Raw genomic sequence first — 27,576 nt, forward strand, 5'->3', positions numbered from 1 at the left:
CTTTTCTTTTTGTGTTGTTATATTTCTTTCATTTTTTGGTATTTTCACATTGAAACTGTATCGGTTTACTTGGACTGCTACCATTGCAGAGTAAAGTATTCATGTTTATACCTGCTGAAGCATGTTTAAAACTTGTTGCATATGGTTTGCGTTTCTTTCTGGGACCCTTTGGTTTGCATGATGTCGGAAACGCTCTTCAGTGCAGGGTTATGTCTGGAGGGGGTCTGCCAGGACCAAAGTAGCCGCTTGAAATAAGAAGTACTGTTGCATTGAAGACTTGCCTCCTCCTCCTTGAAGAACAGAAGCAGACTATGCGAGAAACAGGTCCTGGTAGTTCAGGGTCTTCACCTGACTGCACAGCCCCTTGCATTGAGAATCTCTCAGTGTTGGAAACTCTCCCTGCTTAAAACACATCTGTTTTTAAAGAGAGCATCACATAAAACTGATGGTGCATTATCAAATAGAGCGTCCTAGGAAACAATCAATTGCTATCTTTGGCTATTTATCTTTGGAAGAAGTTCTTTTTTGAAAATGTATTTATTTTTATTTTTTTTACAGTTGAAAAAAATCTTTGTCTGTAATGTGTTGGTTTGGGACCCATGGGTTTATTGGAAAGTGTCACTGTGAACACTGTTAGCTATCTTCTTGCACTTCTTTGTAATATGTTCAATGTTTTGTGTAGTAAATGGCTCTCCTCTTCTTTGATTTCCCTTTCTCTTTATTTTCTTTGTTTCAGCAGCTTCCATGATTTAGAGTTATGAATAAAACTCCTGCAGGGAGTCATTATTGAATCATATATCATTGAATCATAATCTGGACTCCTTAGAATATATCATGCATGTCAAAGGTCCTACGCATAATCGTGGCCACATTTTAAATCTGGTCATTTCTCGTGGTTTAGCTGTTAAGAACATTATAACCCTAGATCTTACTATTTCTGATCATCTTGCCATTCTTTTTTAGGTGAATCTGCCAGTATCTACAAAGACTGTGGACCATACATTTAAATCCTGGGTAAATAATTCTTCAACTGCTGTTAAGCTTTCTGATATATTGAGCTCATTACCACTGAGTCCTTAACAGTAGATGAGCTGGTTAATACCTACAACATCACCTTAACTCGTATCTTAGATACTGTAGCGCCAATCAAAACTCATAGTGTCTTTTAAAAAGCTCACCGTGATTTAATGATACAACTCGTAAGATGAAAGATGAGGGTCGGAAACTAGAATGGAAATGACGTGAATCTAAACTGTATGTTCATTACAGGGCAGGCTATGCTGGTGATACCCAGCTATATTTGTCCCTAAAGCCAGGAATCTCTTCTGCCTGGTTGTTATTAGCTACTTGCCTTACAGTCATCAAGCATTGGATGTCACATCATTTTCTAATGTTGAATTCAGATGAAACAGAGGTCATGCTAGTGGGCTCACATAACCAACTAAAAGGAAATGTGGGATTACATGAGCTCAACTCTTGCAGTCTCTCATAAAAACTTAAACTAGAATGAAGAGTCTGGGGGTCATCATTGATCCTCATCTCTCATTTGAGACTTATATTAGGGAAGTTACTAAAGTATCTTTTTACCATTTGAGAAATATAGCCAAACGTAGACCAATTATTTCTGTATCTGAAGCTGAGAGACTAATGCCTTTGTTTCATCTAGAATTGTTTATTGCAATGCACTTTTTCTGGTGTTCCAAAAAGTGTGGTATCCCATTTGCAGGTTGTTCAAAATACCGCCGCTAGAATTCTGACTAAAACCAGTAAAAGAGAATTTGCTACCCGTTTTGGCCTCTTTACACTGGCTCCAGGTACAGTATAGAATTGATTTTAAGATTTTGCTGTTAACTTACAATGCCATGAATGGATTAGCACCTAGTTATTTGCAAGAGTTACTGACCCTGTATCTTCCAAACCGCACTCTGAGATCACAAGATGCGGGGCTGCTGGTTATTCCTAGGGGTCAACAAAAGCGGCACAGGAGGGAGGGCTTTTTCTTGTAGAGCTCCTAAATTATGGAATGCTCTGCCTTTGTTTGTCAGGGAAGCTGGAACCCTTACAGTTTTCAAGTCAAGACTAAAAATGCCCTTTTATAAAATGGCTTTGTTATCTTAGTGGGTTTTAATGTTTTTTAAGCCCTGTTTGTCTCTTAAGAAAAATATCAGCAAGTCTCAATGCATTCTTCTTCTTCTTGATGAACAGTTCAGAGCCATTATCATTAGCTTAACCTGGGGCTAGGCTTTTAATGGCATGATTACAATTGCCTTATTCTCATGTGTAGTACATTGCCATGGAAACAGAGTGAGGTGTGGTCTGATGGAGAGGTTACACACATCAATGTAAGCAATGGGAGCTGGTGAAGAGGTTACACACATCAGTGTAAGCAATGGGAGCTGGTGGAGAGGCTAGACACATCAGTGTAAGCAATGGGAGCTGGTGGAGAGGCTACACATATCAGTGTAAGCAATGGGAGCTGGTGAAGAGGCTACACACATCAGTGTAAGCAATGGGAGCTGGTGGAGAGGCTACACACATCAGTGTAAGCAATGGGAGCTGGTGGAGAGGCTACACATATCAGTGTAAGCAATGGGAGCTGGTGGAGAGGCTACACATATCAGTGTAAGCAATGGGAGCTGGTGGAGAGGCTAGACACATCAGTGTAAGCAATGGGAGCTGGTGGAGAGGCTAGACACATCAGTGTAAGCAATGGGAGCTGGTGGAGAGGCTACACATATCAGTGTAAACAATGTGAGCTGGGAGCTAAACCATTAGTCATTTCAATCCTCTTATTTAACATCATGTAATCAAAGAAACTATAGTATGAGATTGCAAAAGTCTACCGGAAGCCATAATATTAGTACAGTATATATGAGATGGCAAAGTCTAAGGGAAGCCATAATATTGAGTACATAATATTAATCGATGAGTATTTGTCAGTTTTTCATTAAGTATATGAGAAAACTACAAAGCAACGTGTAATTCAATATGTTAATGCTACATTATTCAGCAGGTTTCATTCAACTTTATGAATTAGGTAATTTTATAGGATGATGCAAAACCTTTGGCTAGAGCTGTAGTGCCTCCATCTGCAAGGTAATGTTGCTTCACTACAAGATGACTGTTTAAAGGGGTCTCGGGCATTTTGCAGATTCATCTCTCTTTCTTTAAAGACTTGGGAATATTTTGACCAGCAGTGAGATTTCAGCCCCCTGGGGCTGCTGATTCTTTTTTACATCTCATCCAGTGCTAAATATATCTGCAATCACGTGGGCTATAAAGAAAGGGACAATGCGATCCTGGATAAGGATGGTTCTTCCATCTCTGGAATGGTGATAGACAAATCAATGAATCTCATCAAGGCCCTGCCCGTTAGCAGACAGGAGCTGTTAGGCCCTGGCGAGACACTTCCCCTCATTGAGAAGTGCAAATTCACTTGCTATTGATTGCTTTCCTTCTCTAAAAAAAAAACTTTAAAAGCACAGTTTATACAACAAGATTAAAAACACCACTGTCCTGTTCATTGCCGAGCTTGAGATCCCTGTTGGATTTAGGAACTTTAGTCCCATTGCCACTTACCATTTCCCAGATGAATTTTGTCATTGTTGGACGCATCTCTTGTTCAAGTGGCAGGCAAGTAACTCTGTATACACTCAGCACCACAGTTTTTATTCCTGGAGTTGCACCATTCAGCTAAAGCTACAACTGACTGATGTGTATTCCTTCCACTAACAATGGTGTGAATTGCGCTGTGCGTTTAACTCGAGTCCACAGAGACACTTGTACTGTGTGTTCTTTCAAAGTACACATTACAGTGGAGTTGTCACCAGAAAAGTAAAAAAGAAAACAACCAGCATTGCAAGTGATTGAAAAGTTCAGAAAGTCACTCCAATGTGTTGATTTTATCAATGTCCCTGCTTTATATTGTGGCATCAAACCCCTGCATTCAGAAGAACTTCCACACTTTTTGAAAGTAAAGCAAGGTTGACCACACTTTTTAAAAAAGCTATCAAAGTGTACTTAATGAATGCTGAAACTATGCCACAGATTTCTTTGTTGAAATGATTGTTAATGTGGTTATTACTCAATGAAAGTGACCTTGCCTGCAGCACAGTCCCAGACAAGGCAATGAACAGCACGGCCCTGACAGGGAACAGATGTGTTCCAATAGAGAGCAGCAAGCATCAACCAGGATCTCTTCAAGCACACACAGGGCAGGATATCACAGATCACATGGGCACCATTAGGTACAGTGCCTCAAGGCAAGTCTGACCACACTTACCATGAAGGTTCCTATATCACAGATGACATGTTCTCCACATGGTTTGCAATGTCACCTTTTTGAATAGCATCAGCATCAGTCAGTGATGTGCAGTTTAATAGCAGGGTAACTGTGATTTGAACAACCAAATTATTGCACTGGCAAAGGCCAGTGTTACCCATCAAGGGAATTATTTCAACTGGGCTAACTGGTCTGTAAGAGTTAACGCTATCTTACACAAAGTGTCTGCTGTGATAAGCACAGCAGTCTGTGCGGCTCAGCAAGCACCTCTCTCTATCTTCCGTTTACCATGAGCACTGCATGCACTACAGAGCCATATCAGAGAAGCCAACACTATCACTCATTCCATGGGGCCCAGGGCTTTTTTAAGCCCCCTTGACTAAATGGCTTAGCATTCTCAGTAAAAGAGGGGGTGGGAGATTACTGCTGGTTCAAGAGCACTTCTTATTATAGAAACATGAAGACCAGCACGTCATCACCTGCACCCAACAGCAGCCTTGCAGTTCGGAGGCTGCAGTATGTGTGCGTGTCTCCAGATGCAGCAGCATGTCCTCCTCCTCCTCCTATTGCTCACAGCTCATTCCGGCCGGGGGGAAGCTCTCCAGGGGAACCGTCCTCTGCTTACCGGGACTTCAGAGACGAGGACAATAGCATCCCCCTCCGACACAGCCAGTGCAGAGAGTCCTTCAGATATGCAGGTCTGTACAATACAATACAATACAGTGCAGTGCAATGTTATAGCACATATAGTGGAAGTAGCACTTCAATAAGGATGTTGAACCTTTAGCTGGAAGAGAATCCAGGTTGATTCCAAAATGTATCTGTGATTATGATGATCACCCATACCTGTAAAAATCACTGGTAGTAATACTAAAAGAAACTTTACAAGTCCATGACAAAACATTTCTCAATGTGTTCTTCAATGAAGCTCTTTGCTTGATACAGTTAACAGTGGAAGAATAATTTCACTGGTGTTAAAAAGAAAGGAAAGTGACTCTAAATTCAGACTCAAAATGGGAAGAGTGCATTATCAACTTACTTTAGATTTTATTTGTTTTATTCCCTGCTCCCCTCTCTCCTCTCTCCCTTCTCCCCTCTCCCTGCTCTCCTCTCCCCCCTGCAGCTCCCTTGTCTGCTCGCCCTGCCAGTCTGGGGACGCGCTGATCAGTGGGAGACACGTACCAAATGTCTGCTGATGTCAGTCAGTTTGAGCCCCAGGATGTGGTGGTAACAACCTATAACTACCACATGGTGATCCACGCTGAGCAGGTATGATCGAGCCACAAAGCACTGGAGGGGGAGAGGGAGGGGCAGCAGGAGGGGTACAGCAAAGCCGTAACACAAACCGTGAGAGGGAGGCTAAAATGTATTTCTACAGCTGATAGCGTTTCTTTTACTATTTCAATATATTGTCTCTATAAGTTCAGTGAGAGACCATGTACTTTCCCTTTATTATTATTATTATTATTATTATTATTATTATTATTATTATTATTATTATTAATGAGTAGTTTGGGTACCTCTCCTCTCTGTAGAACATCTTGCAGGAACACAGTATTGATGAAACCATGCATGGATATAATCTAAAGAAAAAGAGAAAAAGAAACCCAAAATGAATCTTAGCTAGTGTAAGAGCAGGTGCTGTTATCTAACCGCAGGCTGCTACCCTGCTACACTGTAGCACTGTGTGAGTGAAGCTCCTTTGAGTTAGAGGCTTCCAGACTCATTGCTCAGAAGTCTGGCATGATCATTGGGTTTGAATGACTTCTTTAACACCAGCAGCCCATTCCGCTGGGGGAACGGGTTTAACTCCAGCTCCTCCTTCCCCAGGTGACAGAGAATGGAACGGTCAGCAACACGTTCACCCACAAGATGCAGCTGCCAGAGGACATGGACCCGTTGTCAGTGTGCTGCTCCCTGAGCACGGTAGGAATGCTGGTGATCAGTGTGAAGAGGAACCACACAGCAGAGCCATCACCAGTCTACCACTCCGAGATGCAGTGCTGAGATCCACCAGCAGGGCCCATGTCAGGGGATAGTGCTCACTTCACTGTACTCAGCTGCTTGAGCTATTCATGGAATAGATTTATGTATGTGTTTGCTGTATATCCACTTTTACAAAAAAAGATGATTGAAAAATTAGGTTTTCAATAATTAGGGTCTGTAAGGTGCTGTTTATACCAAAAAAATTACTGTTTTGGTTTTTAAATTAAAAACGCACCAAAAATAAAAAATAAGATGTGAACTACCCTGCGTCAATATTCATGCCAGTATTCAACTATACAGAGGACTTTCTACTGAGCCTTTTCTGCATCTGTATTGAAATATTCACTGTGAGTAATCAGCAGTATTATTATGACCAGGGCACCCTACTGAGGTCGTTAGCCTCAGGCCTCAGAATGTGGCAGGCATCCCTGTCGACCAGACTCCTCCAGGTACGTAGCAGGCAACACTGACTGCCTCGTTTCTACAGTCATTTATCGATCTATTTAGTCTAATCTGTATAGCAAGCACAAATGTCATGCAGACATGTGCTGTGTGTAAATATTTAAAGATATCTTCAAAGCACTTCCTCTATAAATAACTCCAGCACTCCCTCAGCAAGCGTTTCACTGCTTCCTGACACTCAGGTTCAGATGAACATTTTATATTTTACATAAACTTCTGCTCACAGTTGTTACCTTCTGTACCTCAATTCAATCATTGCAATGTTTTTTTTTTTTTTTTCAGATAACTCATGTAGAAATGTAAAAATACTACGCTATGTATTGGATATGCAGGGGTTGATACATGAACATTATTTTTTTAGATTTCTCAGAATGCAAACTTACACTTTCTCCTCCGCTCTGCATCACTGTGTAGTTAAACTGCCCCAAGGAAGCTCTACAAGCGGCCAGTGTCGGCAGCATTATCTGAATGTGTATATCTGGTTAAGAGAGAAACCGATCCTGAGAATAATGGGCTGTCTGGGGGCAATTTCTCTGCAGCAAAGATACCTGTAATTGCTTTCAAGATAGCTGATGAAAAGCTTATTTAAGATAATTAGAATTCTAATCCTCTTCTGAGCAGAAGCTCTTCCTATGACAATTCAACTTGTTATCTGTGTAGATATGTAATAATTAGACTGCTCGGCGTCAACGTTAAAGCTGCCACATTGTCAGCACCTTTCCGCTTGATCCAGCCTGTTTGCCAGACTGCACTCAGCGTTTGGGTTGTTCTCAACTGGCCCCCTTTTGATTACTCTGCAGCCATTATCTTCCATTATCAGTTGCATCTGACCACTACAGTGCAGATTTATGTTATGGAGTGTTTGAAAATCTGTGGTGCAGTGCTGCTGTCTGCCTGTTGCACTTTGTTAACAGATAATACTTTACTATACCCACTAAGATCTAAGGAATTGTTGGTTCTACTCATTTTACAGACAACCAGCTAACTAACAATCAGCTAACTGTTCTAGACCCTATAGTGCACAGTCTATCTGGTGGCACTTCATGTAGTACAGCTGTTTCAAATAACCCTAACCCTATAGTGCACAGTCTATCTAGAGGCACTTTACATAGTGCAGCTGCTTCAAATAACCCTAACCTTAACCCTAAACTCTAACCCTAACCCTAAACTGTATGGTGTACAAATCTTCCAAACGTACCCAGATCACACACATACGCACGCACAGAATCACAATGGGTGGGAGGTGTGACAGATTTCCTTGTAGGATGCATTGCTGAGAATCATGCCACACTCTCCCTGTCAGTTACAAGCTCAGAGGCAAGTGGAAACACTAATTAAACCTAAAAACATGTCCATTCTTCTGGGGTTAATTTGCTAACAAGCTGAGAAAATGAATTCCACAGACTGCAATGTTAGCGGCACCTTTCACAGTCCACACTCCCAGTTTGATATCAGCTATTAGAAAGATAATGAATGAAACTCATTAGTCATTGCCGATTGTTATCTAAATTATTGTTCTGAATTATTATCTAATTCTGATTTGCCTAATTCCAATTATCAAACTTTTTAAAGAAAACTACAAGCAGCGTCAAAAATGTTCTTCAAACCTATCACCACTTTTATTTCAACAGATTAATCAGTTGAATGGTCAGTTATTTACAGTCTACCCAACACTATTCAGTACAATAAAAGCTTGCTATTAAAACACACATTGAGAATGGCAGTGCATTGGGTTGGCTTTCCTTGGATCTAGGCGTGCTGCAAAACAGAATCAAATCATGCGAGTCACAGCATGTGCATCACACCTGCAAACAGGATATGTTTCTTTGGTTATGTATAGGAGCTGCTCTCCCTCAGAGCTATGCAGCACACCTGTGTGTCTGTGTTGTTAGCTGACAGCTTAAGTCCCTTGGAGGAATGCATCTTAATTTCCTGTGAATCAAAACTCTCCTCACTGCACATCCAGCTGCTTTCTGACAGCTGCAGTGTAATTAGATGATTAAACGCTTTGCTTCATTTTATATATTTATGCAATTAATTTATTAAAGTGTCAGAACATCTTATTATTTTTCTTTTGATAAAGTCATTACATGCTGTGGCTTGCTCCTGCAGGCCCGATTCTTGCTGTAGAACAGCATTGGAGAGAATATTTTATTATGTGTGGTTCTGCAATAGCAAGATTATCATGGAAAGTGACCCCTTTAGAGGAAGGACAGTGGTTATGATCAAGGACAGGTGTAGGAGCATGAAAAAGCTTAAAGTAGTAGTCTAAAGTTTGAAAAGGTAAGTTACATAGCATTTTCTGTATTTGCACCTGTGGTAATTTCTTGGTTGTACCTCAAACATGTTAATTGTAGTACTGAATGGGTTGGCTTTTATTGTGAGACTTAGAAAAGGTAAACCTATTGGGGAGGAGTGCACTCTGAATGAACACAGTGGAAGTTAAGTGGAAGAGCAGGTGATTAATGTGAGGAGTCTTTGTGCAGTGATGGGGGTCTGCATTACCTTAGAAGCCACTGTGACTGCAGATTTCACACAGAGCCCAATTCCTCAATTCCTGGTCTTTTCAACACAGCCAATGGAAGCAGAGTGATGTGGAAATGGGACAGAAAGCAGTCTCTCCTGGCCTATCCCACTACAGTGGCCAAGCTTGCAGTATCAATGTCTCTCCCGGCCTATCCCAGTGCAGTGGCTGAGCTCGGAGTATCGCAGTCTCACCTGGCCTATCATAGTGCAACAACTGAGCTCGGAGTATCGCAGTCTGTCCCAGCCTATCCCAGTGCAGCAGCTGAGCTCGGAGTATCGCAGTCTCTCCCAACCAGCACTTAGCTATCTTATTTTTACCTGCTTCCATAACCCAAGCAGCACAGAAATCTCACTTGCCCTGCTGGGGTGGACAGGGCAGGCCCAGAACCAGAAGCAGGTGTGCTACTTCCCCTGGAATAAAATGGAGATGCATCCAAAAATGTGGTCTTATCTACACGTGATACATTGGAAAACGCTCCCTAGATCCCCCAGCCAGGAATGACAACACTCTGCAAACGAGATTTGTACCATGCATGCTTGACTCTCCTGCGCAAGCGGCAGTACTTTTTGTATGGGGAGAGGCTGGAGACCCCTGCACATTGGTTCATGTAACAGAACTGTGCACAGTGTGCAGTGCTGGCAGGGTTAAAGCCATTGTGAAATGGGTGGTGTGTTTGGGAATACAGGTAGGAGATGTTGTGTTGCATCTCCACCCAGGGACAGCTTTATGATGAGCTTTTCAACATCTGCCTCTTAAACACACACTACAAGATAAAGGCTGCGAATTGCACACACAGCAGCCTCCCAACACGCTGAAGAGGAGCCACTTGCGTCTCTATAGAGACATAGAGTGATCCCTCTACCACCGGAGCAGCAGGCAGTCTACAACATGCTCTCAATAGACATCCTTCAGCAAGCACTCACAACTATTCTGTGCAGAAACTAAAGGTGCATTTGAAAACCTTTTGATTTCGGTGAATTACAAAACAAAAGAGAGGTTTATCATTTCCATTCACTTCTACCAGTAGAGGGAAAAGGTTGCAGGTTATCCCTTGACAGCATAGCCCTACAAATTGCAGGATAGTTTAAGAGCAAAAATATGAAACCTGTTCTGTTCTCCAGCATTGAAAGAGTTACATTTCTGCAAATGACATGTTGCTTGCCACAAAGTTTACAAAGCTAGCACCAAAAAAAAAAAAAAAAAAAAAAATGTTTTTAATTAAATCCTCATCAATCTATTTGAAAAAAAAAAAATACTGCTATGAATAACAATTACACTGATGTGAAGATTAGGAAGTGTATAATGAAATCCCATGCTTGTCATAGTCGATCTTGTATGGTTGGTAACCAGGACCTTGATACAGAGGAAAAGTTTTGGGCATTACGTAAATTCCAGTGGGGAACAGCGCGGTGCACTGATTATCCTTGAATGAAATAAATGCAAAGTTACAGTTCTATTTACTTCCAGAAACCATGCATATAATTGAATTTAATAGTGAGGAAATCAACATTGACATGTGCACAACAGCTCTATGTAGGAGTTTGCAAAGGACAACAGCAGGATGATGCGCTGTCATAATGCAATAAAGATTGGGCATGTTTACACAGTCTGAAATATGGCACAGACTGAAATAAATGAGTGACTATCCCAAATCAGCTGCCCTAGGCTCCATCACCATTAGTGTGCTGTTACAAAGAGTTTGTGTGGGTCCAGTACAACACTGGAGTGGGGTCCAGTACCATCCAGTAAAACACTGGTGTGGGGTTCTAGAACCATCCAGTAAAACACTGGTGTGGGGTCCAGTACCATCCAGTAAAACACTGGTGTGGGGTTCCAGAACCATCCAGTAAAACACTGGTGTGGGGTCCAGAACCATCCAGTAAAACACTAGTGTGGGATTCCAGAACCATCCAGTAAAACATAGGAGTCCATGCACATGGAAATAAGAATGTGGCAAAAGACAAGCTGCTTTCTGCAAATATACTTTATGGTAGTTCCAGTAAAGGTGAAAATGCATCTATAGTAAATCCATTTTTACTTGTGAGTAGAATTCCCATCTTCAGCACTGATGGTCCAGCAGCAAGACTGTTGTGTTGCTGGTACACAGTCCAGCCAACACATGGTGCACGGCGTGCATTGGGTAGGGACAATCTCACTCACTAGCTCTGCACACCACACGCATTATTATTTTAGTTTAGTTTTTGTAAAGGCTCATCTTATCAGTGTTCCACATGAATTAAAATAAACGACGGCTTCTGGCAAAATTTGGATTTCTAACTCCAGGAGGTCTGCAGTGCAGCTCATTATGAGGCAGCTTGAGACCGGAACAGGCCTGTGCTGCTTCGTTGTAGCCTGTGGATTATTCCTTCAAGTATTAAAGCTCTCTAAGGAGGACATCCCTCCACACTGCAGCTATCTCTGCATGTTCTGTATCCCAGTCGCGAGAGAGAGAGAGAGAGAGAGAGAGAGAGAGAGAGAGCAGCAGTTGAAAACAAAAGAACATGGCTGTAGTCAGCGTTGACTTGAACTCTCTATTTGTACAATAAATGATAAGCACAATACAATGGAGACGGTGACCTATACAGTACAGTGTGTTGGTGGTGTAGATACATTGGTATTGATGAAAAGAAAGCTTGAGTCATCCAGCAGGTTTCAAAGCTGGTTTATTACCTCAGAAGGGGCATTGCCAGCTTACTCCCAGCTTGGCTCATACTGTATCAAGGACGTGTATATTTCTGCGATTACAGAATACAGATTCCATGCTGCTTGCAGGTGCTTTCCTGAATACTTGTCTCCTGCTTGCCAGAGTGACACTCCTCTCGTGAGTGCCAGATATTATTGTACATGAATACTTCAGGGACAAAGTTAAAGCCATCCTTTAGATCTCTGGTTGGAAAATTAGCAAGCTGATTGGCTGAAGACCAATCCATGACATCACTGACCTGCTGTAATATCCTTCTGTAGCACTTGGAGAACAAATGAGCTACAACATCTCCACAAAATACACAACTTAAAACACACTGACCCAGTGACAAAATACACAACTTAAAACACACTGACTCAGTGACAAAACACACAACTTAAAACACTCTGACCCAGTGACAAAATATACATTATCAGGGTACCTCAACCTAAATTATAATACATATATAAATATATACACATAGCAAAGACTCATATTTGATGATCGCAGTATATTGCATTATTTGCATTTGTATAGAGAAATACATAGTGCAATGTATTGGTCAACAAGATAAGTGCAGCAATGTATTTTGTAATATTTGGTAGAATGGTGCACATGGAAAGTACCGTGCATGCCTCTCGTTTGTGTGCTTGTGCAATACTGGAATAAACAATAATGGACAAAAACTAACTTTCAATGTGTTAAAATGTTTATTATTTCTCTCCGATATACAAAACATTTCTTCTTTGTTCTGAAAAATAGCACTGTAAATTTGTTAATCTGCATTTCCCAAGAGATTTTTTCATATATATATATATATATATATATATATATATATATATATATATATATATATATATATATACACACACAGATATTGGCATTGGTTAAGCATCAAAAACATGACAGCAACATCGGACTAATACAATCAATGATTAAAGTGCAAGGCAGCACAGCTATGAAGCACAAAGTAAGTGTTACCTCTAAACAATCAGTTGAGCTTTTTTCATTTCTTTTTATTTATTTATTTATTTATTTTTACAAAAATAAGGTTATTTTGCATTCGTGTCAAGTAGTAGAGTAAATCTTGCTACAAAATGAAATGATGAGGAGTTATTGCACACATCTATTGTTTCAAAGGATTTCAATCCTCAGCACTATCTGAGTTGTAATCGTTAAAAACCTGCCCCTGCAGTTTCCACCCCTGTGATCAGTTCCAGTTAAACAACAAGAAAACAAGAACGACGACAAAAACAAAATGACACACTTTACCAGAGGACGTGTGCAACGATCCAAACTGCTTGCGCTTGCATATCTGAGCCTGGTGAGCTGTGTCATAACGTTTCATTCACATGAATGACATTGTTTGACAGTTTCCAGGTGGGGTTTTGTTTTTTAAAGGGAGACAGAAGTTTTGTATCCTTGCAGATAAATCTCTGAAATAATTTTATTCATTTTTCTTTTCTTAAAACAGTAAAATACATACAGATTTTTTTTTTCCTGATGTTAAGCATCGCAGTATAAATGTAATTCACATTAATTACAGTGATAATGTTTAATATATTAAAAATTGTAAACCTTCCTTTAGTGTCCCTTTGTTGCACTTTACAGCACAGCGTTGAAAACAACAGGTTAAAGAAATGGCAGTTAATGGACAATTAATAACAAGCAAGCAAACAAACAATGATAATCATCATAAACATTTACTGTTCTCCCCTCCCCTGAAAACACAGCGATACAGTTTACAGAAAACAGCCCTAAAAGCAAGCACCATCAGTAACTAGGCGACAAGAGGGCCCGCTGCCATGCATGGGTGGGGGGTGTGAGAGGGGGACGTTAGGAAGCTGGTGCCATGCCACCGTCTTTAATAACGTGGTGCCTGAGCCCCAGCTGAAACAGCCTGGATTTCCTCACACTAGTTTAATAAGGGGCACTCTCAGATGTTTCCTGCACAGGGATGCTGGTTCTGTAACCTGGATGCTGACATGGTGGTCACTTACAGCATCGAGTCAGTCAGGACTAAATCAGAGTGTTTCAGGAATGAAATGGAGGAAGACTGGAGTGTAGCCAAGCTAAATGAAAAAGTGTGAGCCAGCCACTTGAAACACAGGCTTTTGCACTGGCACGCCCTATATGCCAGTCACACAGCAGGGCTTGTCTGCGCAAAGAACATAAAGTAACATTACAAAACTGAATTCTACACAGTAGTCATGACTTTAGTACACATGCATTCACGCACACACGACAATCTGATAGGAACCTTAAGGTTAGGATTGAGTTCAATGTTTGTGGTAGGGTATGGTTTGTGTGTAGGATGCCCATTCAGTGGTCCTCCACCTGTCAGATTTATTGCTCTGTAAATGTCTTTTTTCAACAGCAGCAGCGCCAGTGTGTGAAGAGGCCTGTAGACCGTAAAGCAGCAGATATTCAGAAACTCTTCTTTTTCTGCACTTACTGCTTCACGCAGACTCAAAAGCAGAGACCCTCTGACAGGTATGCTCATTCAATCCCCTGCATGTCTCATGTTTGCAAGTAAAGACTAGCATGCATACAAATGTAAACAAAAAAAGGGATTGCACATAAAAAAGAAAGGGGCTGTGAAAAGGTCTTGAGTGTTTAAAGTATCTATTGGAGGAGCCTCTTACTCCTCAATAGAGCTTGCCTGTTTCTTCCCTGCTGTGCCTGTGTGTGTTTAGCTACTGGATAACGTACATTTCAAGCAGCTTGTATTAAATAGCAGACACATCAGTTTCCCTGTTTTCTGTCACATACAGGGTTGTGCAGTTCAGTAAGCTGCACTATCAGATGAATTTACAGGGTATAGCACCAATGCACTATGTGAAGCACACACCAGCAGTTACCTGCAGTTATTTGCTTCCCTTAGTGATGCTCAACAATGCTCACTGCCCCATGGTCTGTGGATGCTGTCAGTGCTGCATCTTGCAATCCCACCCCCCAGTACCCCCACCCGCGGAGGAGAGGCATGGTAAGTGCATAGCCAGGATTCCTGAATATTTATGAAACAAACAGACATATATCGTTATCAGAACCACAATGGTGCATTTCTCTTCATTTGATATGCCAGAGATATGCAATAATCAGGTATGTGATACACACAAATATACAGTACATACATATTCACACGCTCACACACACCACTGGCCACAAGTTTAGAGATTGCTTCCAGTAATTTACATTCATAAAACTAACCAGTAGTTCTGATTTTTAAATAACAATGCAGAAATAAAAATGATAATAAATTTAGATTAAAGATTAATTGATTTATCACATCACTTACATGTTTTTGTTAAAACTGATTAATTGAACCTGCCAGAGCTAAATAAAATACAATAAAGTAAGCCATCTCTTTCATTAAACACTTGTACATTCATTTCACAATTGTATATCATTTAGGACTGACAGATATGTGATTACTCGATCATTCACATGCTCTTATTAATCGATTAAAAGATTAAAATGTCTGTTTCCCATTTCTTGACCCATCTACAGAATGGCAAGAAGACTCCCATTGCACAGTCCCTATTTTAGCATAAAAACATGAAGATTATGACATGCTCTGCAATGGGAGTCTGTGCACCTCACTCAGCCCAGTCTACAACCTTCAGATATATAAACGCCTCAACGACAGGGGTAGCCCAGACAAACAAGCTTGCAAGACGTTCAACATGTACAATAAAAAGTCAATTTTCTTCTCCTATTCGCGCACACACTCATCGTCCCTCCATGGTTCCTACATGTGCAGTAAAGGGCAGTCAGTGCAGCAGGGTCTTGGGTCCCAGGTGGCACAGTCTCTGCCTGGGCCGCAGTGCGCTCATCCGCGCTCTCCTGCGTCACTGGGATTTGTCGTCGGTTTCCGAAGGACTGGACTCACGTGGCAGAGATATCCTCTTGTGCCGGTCCCACAGCTTGTGGATCTCTGTGGTCTCCGTCTCGCTGCTGGTGGTGGTGCCGCTGTCCCGGAAACTGGCCAGCGGGGGGCGCACTTTCACACCTTTCACCGTCACTGAACCTTCAATCGCCTTCCTCAGCTGGACAGGAAACAAAGCAATGCAGTTTCAACACGCTGACCTCCAGTGCCTGAGGTGTAAATTATACAGTTATAGAATTGCTAAAACCTTGGTATTCTCTTAAGGGATGCATTATGTAATGCCACTACAGTGCTGGAAGATCTAAAACTGTGCATACACCTGCAAATGGGTATAGTACAGGGTAGGCTGTAATGAGGTGTGGGACTCGTACCCTCTGGGTTTACCAGGCAGGTACTTTGCCACTCTGCCAAGGCGGATGTCTTTTCATAGGATTGTATACAATAATCGTAGCCTTTAAAGCTGCCTTGGAGGATGTCATTAGTGTCATGATTTTACATGTCATGAGTCAGCCTATATGCTATTTTATTTGTTATATTTTATATGCCAGGACTGAGCCTGTGTGCTATTATATATATTTTAAATTATTCCACTAGACTATGTTTTCATAGGACTGTATTTTGACTCCTGTTCTTGTAGGATCTTAGCCATTGTTTTTCAGTTGTTAATGCTTTGTAGAGATAATTCCACTAGATTTTGTTTTCAGGACTGTATTTTGACTCCTGTTTTTGCAGGATCTTAGCCAGGATCTTAGTACTGGATGAGCTGCACACTTGCTGGTTTGTAACTTGTGTTCAGAACGCGCTGGTGTGACACTAATGGATTTAAACAGTTTTCAAATAAACACACAACTATGCAGACATGACGGCGTGAGCGAGGCATTGTCTAAAAAGCTCAAAACTCCATGTCAAATTACCAGCTGCAACTTCCCTTTGTTTAAAAAAACACCCAAACAACTCACAACAAAGGGACTTAATGAGACAGTCCTGTCATTAAAATTCGTTACCTGTCCTCAGTGCGTGTTCTAGCTACATAATGAGACACAGCTTTGAAATAAAAAAAGAATGCCATTGTGAAGCAAATACAGGCCTGCTACTGGAGTTACACTGCATAATTGTGCAACGCAGGCTGCTGCTCGCAATCCAAAAAAGGGAAATGTCAGAGTGCTTCATTTTTTTGCATAGCAACAGTTGTCATGTCAGAGACGGCTAGCACAGAACAGAAACTTCTTTTTATGATAAACATATAAAGCATTACTGCTTGTGTAAGCTCTCTTTTAAACCTCTTTCACAAACTGAAACCAGGATGATACACACAAAGATTAAAGCTTGATTTTTACACTGGGATCTCCTTGGAGAGTGGTTTGTTTTCATGTGTATTAATTGTCGGAGATGTATGATCAAGACCCAGGGCCACAGGTCACCATGGCAAACAGCATACCGACAGTGGGGAGTCACTACCGCATTTCAAACAACAAATTGTTTAGTTGTCTGACTTTATTACAGGGAGCTGTGGGTCTGCCCGAGCTGTAGGCTCCTCTACAGCCCACCCTGCCTAACAATGTCAAATCCCAATAAATAACAAACCAGTGCATTATGAAAACCAGTTCAATGGACTGCAAAAAGAAAGCTTTACAAATGCATTATAAACCAGGTTCATATTTGGTGCACGGATTACATCTGATTTACAATCAAGGTGCTCAACAAGACAGGATGAGCCCTCTTTGGAACACGATATTACTGGGCAATGGAAACATTGTTGCAACCCTAACTGCAACTTTAATCCCAACCCCTCATGCTGGCACATTCTAGAAGACAAAGACAAAGACAGTGTTGCTGTGGGAACTGCGTGATTGAAGAGTGTTGAGACCTACCTCCTTGAGTGACACCACCCCGATCAGCCTGCCGATGCTGGTGACGTAGGCGTGGTCCAAGCCCAGAAGAGAGAAGATTGTGTGGGTCTACAGAGGAGGGAAAGCTGCTTAGTGAATATGTCTCAATTCTGCAGTCACATTTCAAATGTAATATATGCAGCACAACAACATCTGAATAGCTTATTCTAAACTGCAGTCAAATGCTTTTAATATGACTTGACAGGGCCTGAACTAGAGCATGGATGATAAACAGAGATGACTCAGGAGCTCACTAATAACATGACAAGCATTACAACTCTGTATTGCTTGCTTTGCTGTGAAAATATAGTGTTTATATATATATATATATATAATAATATATATATATATATATATATATATATATATATATAATACACACACACATAGTGCCTACAGAAAGTCTACACCCCCTTTCAAAATGTTCGTTTGTTGCCTTATAGTCTGGAATTAGAATGCATTAAAATAGTTTTTTTTTTATAATTTATCTATAGATCTTACCCCACAACTTATAAGTGAAAAAAAATAGTCTAGAAATTTGTATGAATTAATTAAAAATAAAAACTGAAATAGCTTGGTTGGATAAGTGTCCACCCCACCTTGTAATAGCAATCCTAAATTAGCTCAGGTGTAACCAATCGCCTTCAAAATCACACACCAAGTTAAGTAGCCTCCACCTCTGTTACGTTGTAGTGATTCACATGATTTCAGGATCAATTCAGCAGTTCCTGTAGATTCCCTCTGCTGAGTAGTGCAATTAAGGTGCTTTCAAAAAAACTCTAGGACAAAGTTGTTGAAAGGCACAGATCAGGGGATGGGTATAAAAAAATATCAAAGGCCTTGAATATCCCTTGGTGCATGGTGAAGACGATTATTAAAAAGTGGAAGGTATATGGCACCACCAAGACCCTGCCTAGATCAGGCCGTCCCTCCAAACTGGATGACTGATGAAGAAGGAAACTGATTAGAGAGGCTACCAAGAGGCCAATGGCAACTTTGCAAGAGCTACAGGCTTTTATGGCCAAGACTGGTCAAAGTGAGCATGTGACAACAATATCCCAAGCACTCCACAAATCTGGCCTGTATGGTAGGGTGGTAAGAAGGAAGCCATTACTCAAGAAAGCCCACCTTGAATCCCGTTTGAAGTAAGCAAAAAAAAACACTCAGGAGATTCTGTTGCCATGTGACAAAAATTTGTCTGACAAAACTAAAATTGAACTTTTTGGCCTAAATACAAAGCGATATGTTTGGCGCAACCCAACACAGCGCACCACCCAAATAACACCATCCCTACTTTGAAGCATGGTGGTGGCAGCATCATGTTATGGGGATGTTTCTCATCGGCAGGGACTGGAACACTTGTCAGGATAGAAGAGAAAATGAATTGAGCAAAGTGCAGAGCAGTCCTTGAGGAAAACCTGCTGCCCTCTGCAAGAAAGATGAAACTGGGACAAAAGTTCACCTTTCAGCATGACAACGACCCAAAGCACACAGCTAAAGACACCTACACTGGAGTGGCTAAAGAACAAAAAGGTAACTGTCCTTGAGTGGCCCAGTCAGTGCCCTGACCTAAATCCAATCAAAAATTTGTGGCATGACCTGAAGATTGCTGTCCATCAACAATCTCCAAGGGACTTGACAGCTTGAACAGTTTTGTAAAGAAGAATGGTCAAATATTATCAAATCTAGGTGCGCAAAGTTGGTAGAGACCTATCCCAACAGAGTCACAGCTGTAATTGCTATCAAAGGTGCTTCCACCAGGTATTAACTCAGGGGGGGTGGAGACTTATCCAATTAGGATCTTTCAGTTTTCTATTTTTAATATATGTTTTTTTTCTAAATAAAACATTTTTTGTGTGTGTGTATATATATATATATACACACACACACACACACGTACATATGCTGTGCAAAAGTCTTAGACATCTTGCATTTTTCTACTCTGATCCATGAGCAGCAATAATTTACTCAAAGCCTCCACTAGTGTTTTCTACTAATATAACAACCAGTTTGTCATCTGTAATTGACAAACCCAAGACTTGAAGACCTAAAAAGCTGTCTAACAAGGATGAGCAATACTTGAAGATAATATCCTTAAGGAATAGAAAGAAGACAAGCGTTGAGTTGACAACAGAACTGGCAGAAGGCACAGGTGTCGTTGTCCATCAAATCAACAGTATGAAGCACCTTTGACCATTGTTCCATAGTCCAGTTTCTGTGTTCTTGTGCATATTTTAGCCTTTTAGTCTTGTTCCCCTTTCTTAACAGAGATATTCTTACTGCAACACATCATTTAAGTCCTGATTTCAAGAGTGACCTTTGTACTGTAGATGGACAACGACACCTGTGCCTTCTACCAGTTCTGTTGTCAGTTCAATGCTTGTCTTCTTTCTATTCCTTAAGGATATTACCTTAACATCCTTGTTAGACAGCTTTTTGGGTCTTCCAGTCCTGGGTTTGTCAATTACAGATGATGTTTCTTCGTACTTGATGATTATGCTTCAGATACCACACCTTGAAAATCGAGTGATGACAGCTATTTATTTCAATCAGCGTTTTTCCTTGTTTATGCAAGTCAAGGTTGTTATAATAGTAGAAAACACTAGTGGAGGCTTTGTGTAAATTGTTGATGCTCATAATGCATCAGAGTAGAAAAAAATGATATATATATATAAATAACACAATAGTGTTCTTTAATTAGAAAATATTGTCAATATGCAGTCTACTACCAAAACTATAAACATACACATTTTTCTGTAAGCTATGTTGTGCTATAGTATATCAGTACATTTCAATTTCAATGCACTGCAACTTACATACAGGTTCACCTAATCTAGGTGGAAATCAGTTGTATCATTTGAAAATGTGTGTGACATTAACAAGACAAGAGATATAATGCAGAGCTTGAGTCCACATTGACTCCCATTGTATTCCGGAGGGCACATCACAAAGCAGTTTCCATGGAGCACAGAGGGTGCTATTAATCAAGGGGGATGTCACTGTCATAGATATACTAATAAATGACGGTCCTATATAATTCATTATTTCACAGGGGTAACAGCTGACTGATGTAATTCATAACGACTTGCGGCCAGTATTTTACCAGCAGAAACTTTTCATCGTTTCTCTGGCAACTGCTGAAGCAATTCGTTGTAGAGGACTCAACAGCTGCCTCATCCACAATTTCTTTTTCACTGAAGGAATATTGGTAACACTTTCCATTAAGTGTCTCTATATATTGTGCATTTACATAGTAGTTATTGAATAAATACATGTGTATTTATACAATTACAATGTTATTACGCACAGTTACAGTACAATTAACTTCATGTGTAAATCTTTTTGCACAATATATGTAAGAAAAGCATTAGGGTTATATTGTGCATAAAAAGACACACAAAATAAATTTTAACTATGAATACTAACATTGTAATTGCTGTAATCAAACCTTCCCAAGACACGTCAATCTTTAAAATGCCAGGTGCTTGACAGGTTTAAAAGCATGGCAGTTACTGTTACTACTATATTATTGTACAATCCCTCTGCAAAACTTGCCAGTTTGAAGTTATTATGTAAGGTGTCATTTTCCTGCACATTTATATGCAAGAATTAATCCCTGCTCTTCATTTCACCTTCTGCTGTGATCCTCCACTTCCACCCCTCCTATCCTGATCCTCCACTTGACTCCTGCTGTGATCCTCCACTTCTACCCCTCCTGCTGTCATCCACCACTTCCACCTCTTCTGCTGTGATCCTCCACTTCCACCCCTCCTGCTGTGATCCTCCACTTCCACTCCTGCTGTCATCCTCCACTTCTACCTCTCCTGCTGTGATCCTCCACTTCCACCCCTCCTGCTGTGATCCTCCACTTCCACCCCTCCTACTCTGATCCTTCACTTCCACTCCTGCTGTCATCCTCCACTTCCACCCCCTTGCTCTGATCCTCCACTTCCACTCCTCCTGATGTGATACTCCACTTCCATTCCTACTCTGATCCTCCACTTCCACTCCTACTCTGATCCTCCACTTCCATTCCTCCTGCTATGCTGCCATTATGTTACATTGTGCTTGAACTCTGAAGACTAAAAAAACCCATTCTATAAATGTTGATTTTTTATTTTTGTATAAAGCTGGTCTTTCTCTTGCTTTTCTAAAGTATAAAAAAACAATCGTTTTTCAAATCTGGGGCCAATAAGTCATAAGGATATAGGTCTATTTGTCTCCCAGGCGCACACAGAAATTGCCCCCTTCATAGTAAATTATTTCAATTTTCCCACAGAGGAAAATCACAACCTTCATTAGCCCATTAGGCCAAGCAAAAATCACATGTTCCAGTTATAGATTAGTGTAAGCATGACTCATGCACACCTATGGACGCTTCCATTATATGCCCATTGCCTGGGACAATAAGCTCTTATCTGTAGGGATCAAATTCATTAGCTCACAGGGATCAAGAGGGTATACTGAACAGAATAAAACACCAGCACTGATCCCAGAGAGAGTGCTGGCAATGAGAGAGGCAGGCAGGCAAGTAGGCAGGCATGGAGGGAGGTAGGCAGAGAGCCAGGCAAGCAGGCAGGGAGGCAGGCAGTCAGGCAGACATGCAGGGAGTCAAGCAGGTAGGCAGGGAGGCATGGAGGGAGGGAGGGAGGCAGGCAGGCATGCAGGGAGGGAGTCAGGCAGGCAGGGAGGCAGGCAGGCACGCAGGGAGGGAGTCAGGCAGGCATGGAGGGAGGGAGGCAGGGAGGGAGGCAGGCAACCACACAGAGAGGCAGGCAAGCAGGCAGGGAGGAAGGCAGTCAGGGAGTCAGATAGGCAGGCAGGCAGGCAGGTCGGTAGACAGGCAGGCAGGCAGTTCATTTTCTATTTGAGGCATGTATATATCGTTCAGAAGAGCAGGAAGACTGTGAGGCAGCATTCAGAAGAGAGTTTCAAGTTTCGACAGTTGGCCTTTTTCAAGTGTGGGACTATTTAACAGTGGATTACAATTTAAATTAAAAGCTGGTGTGCAGAATGTGATTAGCTTTAGGTTTGGGGGAAACTTTGTTTACATTGCAACGCCCTATATGTACATTTAACTCCCACCTGCTTCACTCTACAGGGCTGACTGTTTGCTCAGCTCCAAGGGAGGCTGTCACTCCACAGTGCAGGTTCTTCTCTCCTCTTTTACGCTCAGTAACACACATTTCCAGGTGCTATTCAGTGTAGACCAGTCAGTGTAACCCCAGGATCCTTATATATATATATAGATTATATATATATATATATATATATATATATATATATATATATATATAGTGCCTTGCAAAAGTATTCAGACCCCTGACCAATTCTCTCATATTACTGAATTACAAATGGTACATTGAAATTTCGTTCTGTTCGATATTTTATTTTAAAACACTTAAACTCAAAATCAATTATAGTAAGGTAACATTAGCTTTATGTTGGGAAATATTTTTAAGAAAATAAAAAAACTGAAATATCTTGCTTGCATAAGTATTCAACCCCCACACATTAATATTTGGTAGAGCCACCTTTCGCTGCAATAACAGCTTTAAGTCTTTTGGGGTAAGTATGTACCAGCTTTGCACACAGTGTTGGAGTGATGTTGGCCCATTCTTCTTGGCAGATTTGCTCCAGGTTGTTCAGGTTGGTTGGACGATGCTTGTGGACTGCAATTTTCAAACAGTGCCACAGATTCTCAATGGGATTGAGATCAAGACTTTGACTGGGCCACTGTAGGACATTCACCTTTTGGTTCTTGAGCCACTCCAATGTTGCTTTGGCCTTGTGCTTAGGATCATTGTCCTGCTGAAATGTGAATTTCCTCCCAAGCTTCAGTTTTTTAGCGGACTGAAGCAGATTCTCTTGCAGTATTTTCCTGTATTTTGCTCCATCCATTCTTTCTTCAATTGTAACAAGCTGCCCAGTTCCTGCTGATGAGAAGCATCCCAACAGCATGATGCTGCCACCACCATACTTCACTGTAAGGATAGTGTGTCTTGAGGCATGGGCAGTATTAGGTTTGCACCACATATAGCGCTTTGAGTTTTGGCCAAAAAGCTCTATCTTGGTCTCATCTGACAACAAAACCTTTTCCCACATCGCAGCTGGGTCACTCTCATGCTTTCTGGCAAACTCCAGATGTGCTTTCAGATGGTACTTTTTGAGTAACAGCTTCTTTCTTACCACCCTCCCATACAGGCCAGTGTTATGCAGAGCTCTTGATATGGTTGACTGGTGCAACATTACTCCACTCCCAGCCACTGAACTCTGTAGCTCCTTCAAAGTGATTGTTGGCCTCTCTGTGGCTTCTTTCACAAGTCTCCTTCTTGTTTGAGCACTGAGTTTTGAGGGACGGCCTTTTCTTGGCAGTACCTGGGTGGTGTGATGCAACTTCCACTTCCTGATTATTGATCCAACTGTGCTCACTGGGATATCCAAACACTTGAATATTATTTTGTACCCTTTCCCTAATCTATACATTTGTATTACTTTATCTCTAACTTCTGTAGAATGCTCTTTGGTCTTCACTTTCCTTCAGATTCACAGCCTTACCAATGATCCTTCAACAGTGGGGTTTTTATCTAGAAAATGTGACAGCAACTTTAATGGTTCACAGGTGGAGGCCAATGGTAAGGTAATTGTGTCCTCGTTAGCGCAATTTCTTTCGTCAGTGCAAACTGGGAGCTTCCACAGCACAGGGGTTGAATACTTATGCAAGCAAGATATTTCAGTTTTTTTATTTTTCTTAAAAATATTTCCCCCAACATAAAACCAATGTCACCTTACAATAACTGATTTTATAGTTTCAGTGTTTAAAAATAAAATATCAAACAGAACGAAATTTCAATGTATTATTTGTAATTCAGTAATGAGAGAATTGGTCAGGGGTCTGAATACTTTTGCAAGGCACTGTATATATATTCCCACTTGGCTATGCACACAGAAGAGCGAGGGCTTAGGGATTACTTCATGGCTCTTCCTCAAGTCATCAATATGTTTATCTGTGTTTTGCTGCTCGGCTGGGTGATGATAAAACAAAATAAAAAAAAAGCAACAGCAGCAACCGAAATGAACAAGCGTCTTCATTGCACACCCCGTTCTACTGTAGGCTTTTCCTGTAAAATATTCATGATAACTATTCCACAGCTCTGTCTAATTGTGCAGGAGTCCAGGTTTAAATGTTGGCACTGCAGGCCGAGGAGTGTGTCGCACATTATCAATCAGATACATTAAGGCTGCAGCAGTAAACAAGTGCAAAGGAGAAGTTTGCTTTAAAAAAAAAGAGTGAAAAGCAAAGAGCTGTACTTGTGACCGAGATAAATCAGGGGGCTATGATGACATCCGAAAACGAGTTTGTTATCCAGGAGGGGCACAGAATCCATATGTAAAGCTTTCTATTATAGTTGACCCTGGAAGGGGGGGGGGGGGGGCTACCTTGTGAAGGGACGTCCTCTCCACCAGCTGGAATGGCGCCGGGTCGATCTTGCAGTTATTGAATTTGACCTGCTCTTCCAGCTGCCTCTCCTCCCACTCGGCTATCTATAACCATGAAGAAAGACAATGGAGGCCAGTGTTTGTGAGATAATGGACTGCTGGGAACATGCTCTGTGCGAACATGGAGAGGGCAAAGTTACTCCAGTTACACAATGCAGAGAGAGAGAGAGAGAGAGAGAGAGAGAGAGAGAGAGAGAGAGAGAGAGAGAGAGAGAGAAAACACAAATCTGAATGAAAACACTTAGGCAACGCCAGCGCACCCTCACACAGGCAAAAATGCCACCTTCTGTGGCATCTTGCACAGAGGTTATGAAATAATGCATAAAACTGCCAATATAATATTAATTTAACTGAATCTATCGTCTTCCCTCTTCTCGCACACAACAACTGGTGAGCAGTGTTGTCCTGTGGCACGTTAGAGGAAATAATGGAACTCAACAGTAAATAAAGGTCAAGGGCAATATTTGAACGAGGGTGTTCCATTATTACCGAGGAACCTACCACAACAATGCCATTATCACTATTAGATGGCAGCCTTTTAAGCGTCCCTGTGAAGCACTTCATCAGAAAGCAATGGTTTTAGAACAGGTGTCGTTTATTAGGGTCATCTCTCAGCCATGCTTTATTTTCATTCTGTTATTGAGTAATAAAAGAACAACTGATCTCAATAGAAAACAATGAGAGAGGAGTGTCCGGTTGCTGAATAATAACGAACGAAGGCAGGAAAAACACAAAAGGAAACACCAAGTCTCTAAAACTTAGGAGGACAGTGCAGTCTCTACTGCTTGCACCGGTCTGTAAAGTGAAGTTACTAAGAAGGTGCTTCTTGTCTCTGGACCACGACAAGTCTTTCGCAAAAAAGTCTAGTTTCAATGTCAATAAAACAGCTGCACAGCGAGGTCTGGAAGATCGTGAACAGAAAACCTATTCACTTCACTGCTGCCTCCTCGCAATGTTTTTTTTTCCAATGGACTGAAAACCTAATAGATGTGCATTTGCGAGCTGTCAGGTTTGATAAACCCTGAACATTTCATAAACTGTGACAAATTATTCTGCAGATATAAAATCAATACACTTCCCCGAGACCAAACAGATTATGTGCATATTTTGACTTTTTGCAGGAAAAAAAATTACAGTTCAGCAAAACAGATGTTATTTCAACTACAGAAAAAAAGTGTACCTGTCTCTGAAAATATTGAATGAACTAGCAGTCACTTACACCATCAAGCTACTCAGGGTTTGAACGTGAGTGTGAGTGTGAGTGAGTGTTAGAGAGTGTGACAGAGTGAGAGTGAGAGAGTGAGAGAATGAGTGTATTTCTACTTGATTTCTACTCGAAACAAGCAAAAGTTGTGAGATAATGACAGTAAGCAGCTGTCTAGAGTGTAGCCGAAGCGTTTTGACAAAATAAACTTTCAATGCAGGACTGATGCCAACAGCAACAGCAAATATTCTAGGCACTCACTCCCAAATGACACAATCTGTAAACTGTGTGCATGCAAAGTGCAGAATCAAACTTTTAGAGGCTGCATCTAGCATCCATTTTCTTTGGTGCAAACAATGTTCCCAAGGGAACCAATTTAGATTTTTAGTCTTTTGTATGAAAACACTATTTCTTTAACTGCTATTGTAAATAATTAAATAAATGTACTTTGAAGACTAGAACCAAGTGCATGCATTACAATGCAGCCAAAGTGATTTAGTTTTTAGTTTGGAGCCCCTTTAAGCTAACAGTTCCACTCAGCCCTCCCCTGCAGAGCAGCCCCTGCCAATGCACCTGGAGTGCTCACGGCAGGGGTAGTGTGAAGAGTGGGGCTGGGGGGGCAGACCAGGGCACTCAGGGTCAGCTGAATCTTCCAGGAGATTGTGTGAAACTAGGTCAGGATGAGTGGTGTCTGGGAGCAGCCCCACACAACAAAGAGCACAGCAGTGAAGTTGTGAGCTTGATTATTATTATTGTCTATTTCATAGCAGGCACCCTTATCCAGATTGCAGGCAAAGACGCTCAAACTTGATATCATGTTTTTTAAGTACTATGCAATTGACTCTGGCCCCAGAAATCCTCAACTGACCAACAAAGGCAGCCCAGTATGGGCTTGCCCACATTGCCATGCAAGCGTGCCACAATTCATCACAGCAATAGGACGAGTGGGCCTCAAGATGCTGCTGACACGTGGTGAGCACTTGGCAATTGGGTTATAGTTTGGCTTACCTCCAATACTGTCATGTCATCTTCCACGTCAAACTCGTCCTGGAGGGGGGAGAGAAACAGCAGAGATGAAAACAACAGCAGAAGCAGGGCGGCAGGCTGCTTCAATAGAAGCGTCTGCTTCCTCTGTGTGTGCTGTGGAATCAAAA

General features: G+C 41.4%; 2 protein-coding genes across 6 annotated transcripts in view; one reads left to right on the forward strand and one right to left on the reverse strand.

Moving 5' to 3' along the window:
* Window positions 1–4,774: 4,774 nt before the first annotated feature.
* On the forward strand, window positions 4,775–6,527 carry LOC121322623 (heat shock protein beta-7-like). The gene is made up of 3 exons (XM_041262793.1): window positions 4,775–4,980; window positions 5,406–5,551; window positions 6,113–6,527. The coding sequence occupies exons 2-3, from the start codon at window positions 5,468–5,470 to the stop codon at window positions 6,287–6,289; spliced, it is 261 nt and encodes an 86-aa protein (XP_041118727.1). The 5' UTR covers window positions 4,775–4,980; window positions 5,406–5,467; the 3' UTR covers window positions 6,290–6,527.
* A 6,273-nt stretch (window positions 6,528–12,800) lies between these two features.
* The window catches only part of LOC121323213 (chloride channel protein 2-like), a 134,102-nt gene continuing 119,326 nt past the window's right edge, over window positions 12,801–27,576 (reverse strand). For 3 of the 5 annotated variants that reach the window (XM_041264121.1, XM_041264122.1, XM_041264120.1), the window contains 4 exons: window positions 27,431–27,469; window positions 25,159–25,263; window positions 17,701–17,787; window positions 12,801–15,989 (listed from right to left, as the gene is read on the reverse strand). In XM_041264121.1, the coding sequence (XP_041120055.1) occupies window positions 15,792–15,989; window positions 17,701–17,787; window positions 25,159–25,263; window positions 27,431–27,469 (429 nt within the window). In that variant the 3' untranslated portion in view covers window positions 12,801–15,791. The remainder of the gene's footprint in view (window positions 15,990–17,700; window positions 17,788–25,158; window positions 25,264–27,430; window positions 27,470–27,576) is intronic. The other 2 variants (XM_041264124.1, XM_041264123.1) reach the window with 1 other exon arrangement.

Source organism: Polyodon spathula, chromosome 11 (genome assembly GCF_017654505.1).
Source record: "Polyodon spathula isolate WHYD16114869_AA chromosome 11, ASM1765450v1, whole genome shotgun sequence".
NCBI lineage: Eukaryota > Metazoa > Chordata > Actinopteri > Acipenseriformes > Polyodontidae > Polyodon > Polyodon spathula.

What these genes read in the sequence shown, in the direction of transcription:
- LOC121322623 (XM_041262793.1), top strand. Translation starts at nt 5,468, where the DNA reads ATGTCTGCTGATGTCAGTCAGTTTGAGCCCCAGGATGTGGTGGTAACA. An exon ending in TGGTGATCCACGCTGAGCAG is followed by an intron (nt 5,552 to 6,112) that starts GTATGATCGAGC and finishes CTCCTTCCCCAG; the next exon opens with GTGACAGAGAATGGAACGGT.